Source organism: Nerophis lumbriciformis, linkage group LG30, assembly GCF_033978685.3.
Source record: "Nerophis lumbriciformis linkage group LG30, RoL_Nlum_v2.1, whole genome shotgun sequence".
NCBI lineage: Eukaryota > Metazoa > Chordata > Actinopteri > Syngnathiformes > Syngnathidae > Nerophis > Nerophis lumbriciformis.
In genome coordinates, this window is record NC_084577.2 from 20061329 (window position 1) to 20070086 (window position 8758).

An 8758-nucleotide genomic window follows, 5' to 3' on the forward strand; every position below is an offset into this window, starting at 1 on the left:
CACCGGCGAGCTTCTTTCAAGTTCCCCCACCTAGAGGACCGAGGTAGGATTACGTGGTGAAGGGCGACATCGTGCGGTGAAAAAGAGTACGTCACGCAACAGGTGCCCGGAAGGAGGAGGGGCCTCATGCTGCCTTCACGGACCTGTCCCTGTCAGTGGCGCTATTCACAGTAAAAGGACGCGTTGAGTAGCGTTTGAGTTTATTTGGAACATGCAAGCACACAACATGATACATCACAATTTCCAGGTTCTCTTTTCAACATGTTCGAAAAGGAGTAGGAAGAAGCAGAGCTTATTTAATTCTACCCCTTTCTTTTACATAACAGTTGCTAAAACTTTTGTTCACTTCCTGGTCTCAAATTATTCACAATATACTCATACTTGCCAACCCTCCCGAATTTTCCGTGAGACTCCCGAAATTCAGCGCCTCTCCCGAAAACCTCCGGGGACAAATATTCTCCCGAAAATGTCCCGATTTTCAGCCGGCGCTGGAAGCCACGCCCCCTCCAGCTCCATGCGGACCTGAGTGAGGACAGCCTTTTTTCATGACGGGAGAACAACAGGGTGACAAGAACTAAATCATCCAGACTAGAGATAAATTGTATTATTATGTTTATCTTACCTAAAAATAAATATATTTATTAATTTACAAAAAAAAACAACTAAATACATGTTTACTATATTTTGCTAAAAACATCAAAATTAATTGTATTTTTATTTGTATTTTTTCCTGACTCCTTATTACATCCAGCCATAGAATTATACATTAAAATAAACATATTTGAAATAATTGATTTTAAATTATCATAATAATTCATTTAAAATGACCATATTTAATTATTAAAATAATTGCTTGTTTATCAACAACGTTAGCATTTTATTCATTACATTTTGAAACTCTCAGAAGCCAAATTATGTTATATTCCTTAATATTTATTTATGCAAGTTTGAAGTATCAATTATCTAAACACAGTTTTGTTTGCATATTTTCAGGATGTATATATATATATATATATATATATATATATATACTGTATATGTATGAAAAACTTGACTTGGTGAATTCTAGCTGTCAATATACTCCTCCCCTCTTAACCACGCCCCCAACCACGCCCCGCCCCGCCCCCGGGCACGCCCCCACCCCCTCCTCCCGAAATCGGAGGTCTCAAGGTTGGCAAGTATGCAATATACTCCATAAGTAATCACAATAAAAATAAATAAATAATAATTGGTGAAGTAAGTTATATTTCATATGATGAGATAAGCAGAGGGGTTAGTGCATCTGCCTCACAATACGAAGGTCCTGAATAGTCTTGGGTTCAATCCCGGGCTCGGGATCTTTCTGTGTGGAGTTTGCATGTTCTCCCCGTGACTGCGTGGGTTCCCTCCGGGTACTCCGGCTTCCTCCCACCTCCAAAGACATGCACCTGGGGATAGGTTGATTGGCAACACTAAATTGGCCCTAGTGTGTGGATGTGAGTGTGAATGTTGTCTGTCTATCTGTGTTGGCCCTGCGATGAGGTGGCGACTTGTCCAGGGTGTACCCCGCCTTCCGCCCGATTGTAGCTGAGATAGGCTCCAGCACCCCCCCCCCCCCGCGACCCCAAAAGGGAATAAGCGGTAGAAAATGGATGGATGGAAGTAAGATTATTTTGAGAATGAAATAATGGATGGATGAAATACATTCAGAATGTTTATCATAGTTCTTCTTTGTACTTTGTAACACTTTAAGTTTGAATAGTTTCTTGAAGTGGATCATATTAGTACATTGTTTGATTGCTTTGCTTAATCCATTCCATAATTTAATTCCACATACAGATATACGGAAGGTCTTAAGTGTTGTACGTGCATACAAATGTTTTAAATTACATTTTTCTCCAAGGTTATATTTCTCCGCTTTTTTTTTAGAAGAATTGTTGTATATTCTTGGGTAGCAGGTTATAGTTAGCTTTGTGTATAATTTTAGCTGTTTGCAAATTCACTATGTCGTGGAATTTCAGTATCTTTCATTCAATAAATAAAGAGTTTGTATGTTCTCTATATCCACCATTATGTATTATTCTAACTGATCTTTTTTGTAACATCGTTAATGAATGAAGTGTACTTTTGTATTTATTTCCCCACATTTCTACACAATTACTCAGATATGGTAACACTAGCGAGCAGTAGAGAATATGAAGTGATTTTTGGTGTAATAATAATGGTTTTATATTTTTTGATAAATATTAACATAATGTTTTCTTTAATTATTGAAATAAAAAAAATATGGATGAGATATAGTATATGGATCCTGTTATCACATAACATGTATTGCATTTTGTGGTAAATTATGGATCAGGAGATTATTTATATATTTTCTGAACATATTTGGGTTTAGGAAAGAGTTGATCTGAGTGATGGGGAAGGACACCTTAACCCGGGGGTCCCCAAACTTTTTGATTTGGCTGGGGGCCAGGCTGTAACACACTATATTGCCAAAAGTATTTGGCCACCTGCCTTTACTCACATACGAACTTGAAGTGCCATCCCATGGAATAGTCCAAATGTTTTGGTATCCTGGAGCATTCAAAGTTGGAACTAAGGGGCCAAGCCCAACTCCTGAAAAACAACCCCACACCATAATTCCTCCTCCACCAAATTTCACACTCGGCACAATGCGAAATGTACCGTTCTCCTGGCAACCTCCAAACCCGGACTGGTCCATCAGATTGCCAGATGGAAAAGCGTGACTCATCAGTCCAGAGAAGGCGTCTCCACTGCTCTAGAGTCCAGTGGCGACGTGCTTTACACCACTGTATCCCGCGCTTTGCATTGGACTTGGTGATGTATGGCTTAGATGCAGCTGCTCGGCCATGGAAACCCATTCCATGAAGCTCTCTGCGTATTGTATGTGGGCTAATTGGAAGGTCACATGAAGTTTGGAGCTCTGTAGCAACTGACTGTGCAGAAAGTCTTTGCACTATGCGCTTCAGCATCCCCTGACTCCTCTTGGTGGCTGACTTGCTGTTGTTCCCAAACTCTTCACTTTTCTTATAATAAAGTTGACTTTGGAATATTTAGGAGCGAGGAAATTTCACGACTGGATTTGTTGCACAGGTAGCATCCTATGACAGTGCCACGCTGGAAATCACTGAGAGCGGCCCATTCTTTCACAAATGTTTGTAGAAACAGTCTCCATGCCTAAGTGCTTGATTTTATACACCGGGCCAAGTGATTAGGGCACCTGATTCTCATCATTTGGATGGGTGGCCAAATACTTTTGGTAATATATATATATATATATATATATATATATATATATATATATATATATATATATATATATATATATATATATATATATATATATATATATATATATATATATATACACATACATATATATATATATATAGCGCGATGATGTCACATTATCGATGGGAAAATGCCTTTTTAGACAATACAAATTAAAAAAATTAAAAACATTTTTTTAACTTGGGACTTCCCGCGGGCCGGATTTTCGGGACCACTGCCTTAACCGTTTGCTTCTTTGTTTGTTTACTATTTTTTTGTCTCGGATGACTCTTCTGTTTTCATAGGTTTTATTTTGTGCGGTGCAGACTATTTTTGATATTACTGCTGTGATTTAAATAAAATACATAAAATGGTAAAAATTCTAAAATTCCATCCATCCATCCATTTTCTACCGCTTGTCCCTTACTTCATAATCGCATAATTAACCATGAACATGCCCAAAAGAGAGTAGGAAGAAGCAGAGCTTATTTACATATAATACAAAATATATATATAATATAATATGATATATTATAACATAATTATACAACATAACATAACATAACATAGAAATGATAGAGAGGATAGATTTTTATATTTATCCACCATTGGAGAAATTAGGGTTGTTTTTAGTTTTTACATACAAGAGCAGAAGTAAAACGTAATTAAAAACAATTAAAAAAAAAAATGCTAGAGGGACAAGCGGTAGGAAATGGATGGATGGATGGACTACATATTGCGCACTAACATGTATGGATAAAAAAAACATCAAGAAAAAAGATCACAATAATAATATAATATAATAAATACAACATAATATATTTTAATACTATTATAATTAACATACTACATATTTATACTTCAACAAAATGATCACCGAAGAAAAAAAATAGTTTGTTCATGATGAGAACAGCGGGCGGCGGCATTTACCCGGACAGCGTTTTGTGACAAAGATGCGAGTCACCGAACAGCTTCCGGCGAGTTCCAGTTTTTGCCTTCAAAATAATATAATACATATTAACTTCCTGCTAAATGTTAAACACTTCATTTCCAACATGTGTTGAAAATAAAATGAAAAAACAGAATAAAAAATTACAATTGCGCAATCAAACATGACAAAAAAAGGAGTAGAGCATATTTGAACAAAACGTAACACAACATAACATATATTTATATTTATAATGTTCATAGTTAACAAACTTTAAGATAAATATGATCTAAAACATCGTTTGTGCATTATGAGAGCAGCAGGTAGCAGACATTGTTTTGAAGCACAAAAGCGAGCCCCCGTACAATTTCCGGTGGGTTACAGCTTTTGCCTTCAAAATAATATAATACATCTTAACTTCCTGCCAAATGTTAAACCACTTCAATCCCACATATTACAAAGTTAGTTCTATACAACGCTTATTAATAGACGTTGCAATAGAATGAATGAAAAAAATGGATGAGTGGTACATTTAGCATCGTTAGTCACGATTGTTTTGAAAGTTTTGACAGGAAGTTACTTAACGGGACTCGCCGGTGATGGACCCTAGCATAAGTATTCACCCTTGCATAGAACCCAATTGCGCTGAAATTTGGAGAATATAAGTTACAAAAACGTGTGAGGATGTGGGGAAAGTTTACGCTTACTTGCAAACATTGTGTGCCGTGCCCTGGTAAGCGTGATTTTCTCCATTGATCAGTTTTTGCCAATGCTTCTTTAGCTAGCTAGCACCCCCTCAAGGCAATGGTAGTGTTTTGTAAACAATAAGCTAACAGTTGAATGATCTAAGATCTCATTAGCCCCAATGAGTGAGCTAAAAAGAGCACTTTTAGGGGACGGCGTGTCATCAATTCTCACCTTAGGACTGGTAAGGTGACATCAGTGTTGTAGGTAAGTAGCTAACACACTTGCGCTTTAGATGGGGAACCGGATCTTAAAGAGTCGTTCAAAAGACTTGGTTCGTTCGCGAACGCCACATCTCTAACCTGTACACTGTCATACTTGCCAACCCTCCCGGATTTTCAGGGAGACTCCCGAAATTCAGCGCCTCTCCCGAAAACCTCCCGGGACACATTTTCTCCCGAAAATCTCCCGAAATTCAGGCGGACCTGGAGGGTCCGCATGGAGCAATGTTGTTGTAATATATTGAGTTGGAGGCAATAAACAGGCGAGGGGATGAAGTACATCTCTTTACTGTAGACTTCAGAACAGACTCACACTTGACGTCAGGTGCGCAACACCACGTAAATCGTTGGCCAACCAAAAAGTAACCCCAGTACGCTATAGCCAACATTCACCAGGAGATGGCAACAGACAAACATAGATCACTCCATTACATTCCTCCCCTTTTAGAATTGTAGAAATTACTCAAAAGAAATAAACAACCCAACCAAGAAATGCAGCAGCTCATTTAAAAAACTGTACTTAAGCCACATTCTTTCTTTTTTTTTAGTACTGAACTCTTAACCCTCATTTGTAAACAATAACATGCTTATTATACAAACAGTATTTGTACATCTTTAACACAGATTTTTATACTGTCTTCAGAGATTCAGTTTTTTTGGTGGTACTCGAAACCTTTCTGGGTACCTGCGGATCACTGGTGGGGTTTTTGTTGTGGGTGATCTGGGTTTTGATGATGGCAACTCAGCAGCCCTTGAATCTGGTTCAATGATGAGACTAGTTTGTGTCTGACTCACTGATGGTCCTGGTGATGGAACTGAAACAGCACTGTCCAGTAGTACTGATGGCACATTTTCTGTAACTGGTGGAGACTAGATAACTGGCAGTCTCTCCATGTTTTCTCGCCATGGTAACATGTGATCCACATGCACTGTGCGCTGTCTCTGTCCCTCTTGATAGATACATAGATTGAGATATATATATATATATATATATATATATATATATATACACACGGTGGCAGAGGGGTTAGTGCATCTGCCTCACAATACGAAGGTCCTGAGTAGTCTTGGGTTCAATCCCGGGCTCGAGATCTTTCTGTGTGGAGTTTGCATGTTCTCCCCGTGACTGCGTGGGTTCCCTCCGGGTACTCCGGCTTCCTCCCACTTCCAAAGACATGCACCTGGGGATAGGTTGATTGGTAACACTAAATTGGCCCTAGTGTGTGGATGTGAGTGTGAATGTTGTCTGTCTATCTGTGTTGGCCCTGCGATGAGGTGGCGACTTGTCCAGGGTGTACCCCGCCTTCCGCCCGATTGTAGCTGAGATAGGCTCCAGCGCCCCCCGCGACCCCAAAGGGAATAAGCGGTAGAAAATGGATGGATGGATGGATATATATATATATATATATATATTTATTTTATTATATATATATATATATATATATATACAGTATATATATATATATATATATATATATATATATATGAAATACTTTACTTGGTGAATTCTAGCTGTAAATATACTCCTCCCCTCTTAGCTACGCCCCCAACCACGCCCCCGCTCCACCCCGACCACGCCCCGCACCCCCCACCACCCACCTCTCGAAATCGGAGGTCTCAAGGTTGGCAAGTATGCTGTACACATCAACCAGGTGCTGTTCTGTTTCCAAACATTTGCCTGTTTGTCTCACAGCTTGCGTCGATTGGATTCACCTTTGAGGCCAGAAGACTTTAAAGGGACCCCATGGCTGCTGTAGGTCTCCCCGGAAAAAGTGAGGATGTGGCGGCCGCCAACTGGAGCTCCCTGACGCTGGAACGCCCTCCATGCGTGAATGGGACACCTTGGATCCTTTACCTGCTGGAGGAATGCGTGGACAATGTGTGGGACTACAGCAGTGTGGTGATTGGACTCTTCTCCATGTTCTGCTTTCTGCTATCCACTTTGCCGTGAGTAGATTTTCCATTTTAATATTATTAGGACTAGAGATGTCCGATAATATCGGACTGCCGATATTATCGGCCGATAAATGCTTTAAAATGTAATATCGGAAATTATCGGTATCGGTTTCAAAAAGTACATTTTATGACTTTTTAAAACGCCGCTGTGTACAGGGACGGAGGGAGAAGTACAGAGCGCCAATAAACCTTACGATTTAGATATAGATTTTAGATTTATTGGTCCCCTTGGGGAAATTCATTGTCACTGCCGTACATTTAAACACTAGACATTACGCATCACACACACACACAAAAAAAAAAAAAAATCAAATCAAATCAACTTTATTTATAAAGCACATTTAAAATTTACCACAGGGGTAGCCAAAGTGCTGTACAATGGGCAGGTTAAAAGATAATACGAGTACCGAGCAAACACAACACAACACAAACAGAACACGATAAAAAATAAAGACACTTAAAGACACTGCCTTTGCGTGCCAGCCCAGTCACATAATATCTACGGCTTTTCACACACACAAGAGAATGCAAGTCATACTTGGTCAACAGCCATACAGGTCACACTGAGGGTGGCCATCCGTATAAACAACTTTAACACTGTTACAAAGATTCGCCACACTGTGAACCCACACCAAACAAGAATGACAAACACATTTCGAGAGAACAACCGCACCGTAACACAACATAAACACAAAAGAACAAATACCCAGAACCCCTTGCAGCACTAACTCTTTTGGGACGCTACAATATACACCCCCCAGCCCCCCCCCCCCCCCCCCCCCCGGACATCTCTAATTAGGACCTTCCTTTCAGGAGGGTAGAGTCCACGCAGATCTTCTCGTTCTAGTCGTGTCTAAAATGATGAGAGGTGACGCGAGGGAAAAAAAAGTAAGTACAAACAAGCAGGTCAGGAAGTGGTTCACTCATACCAGTGCTGGGTGAGTGAACCAAGCTGTCAAGGGCAATTTCTAAAATGTGTTGCTGCATCGCCTTGGCGGAGATTGAAACCAAAAGTTAACTTAGCGTGTGTGTGTTGCACACACACACTCACACACTTCTGTCCACTCTCTCTTTGTCTCCTTACTGGTACCTCTTTCCTTCTGGAACCGAAGTAAAAAAAAAAGTCTGTGTATTTGCATAAGAATACAAGGTGCATTCTACATCTTCACAAACTTGGTGTTTAATTTTTGATATCAATATAAAACTCGGCAGCACGGTGGGAGAGGGGTTAGTGCGTCTGCCTCACAATATGAAGGTCCTGAGTAGTCGTGAGTTCAATCCCGGCCTCTGGATCTTTCTGTGTGGAGTTTGCATGTCCTCCCCGTGACTGCGTGGGTTCCCTCCGGGTATTCCGGCTTCCTCCCACCTCCAAAGACATGCACCTGGGGATAGGTTGATTGGCAACACTAAATTGGCCCTAGTGTGTGAATGTGAGTGTGAATGTTGTCTGTCTATCTGTGTTGGCCCTGCGATGAGGTGGCGACTTGTCCAGGGTGAACCCCACCTTCCGCCCGATTGTAGCTGAGCCCCCCGCGACCCCGAAGGGAATAAGCGGTAGAAAATGAATGGATGGATGGATATATATGTAAATAAGCTTTGCTTCTTTCTACTCCCTTTTGGGCATGTTCATGGTTAA

General features: G+C 40.2%; 1 protein-coding gene across 3 annotated transcripts in view; it reads left to right on the forward strand.

Moving 5' to 3' along the window:
• Window positions 1-4767: 4767 nt before the first annotated feature.
• LOC133572771 (lysosomal amino acid transporter 1 homolog) overlaps window positions 4768-8758 on the forward strand; it is a 20615-nt gene continuing 16624 nt past the window's right edge. The window contains exons 1-2 of one of the 3 annotated variants that reach the window (XM_061925784.1): window positions 4768-5152; window positions 6860-7113. In XM_061925784.1, the coding sequence (XP_061781768.1) occupies window positions 6911-7113 (203 nt within the window). In that variant the 5' untranslated portion in view covers window positions 4768-5152; window positions 6860-6910. Of the gene's footprint in view, window positions 5153-6725; window positions 6789-6859; window positions 7114-8758 lie in introns of those variants that run through there. The other 2 variants (XM_061925785.2, XM_061925786.1) reach the window with 2 other exon arrangements.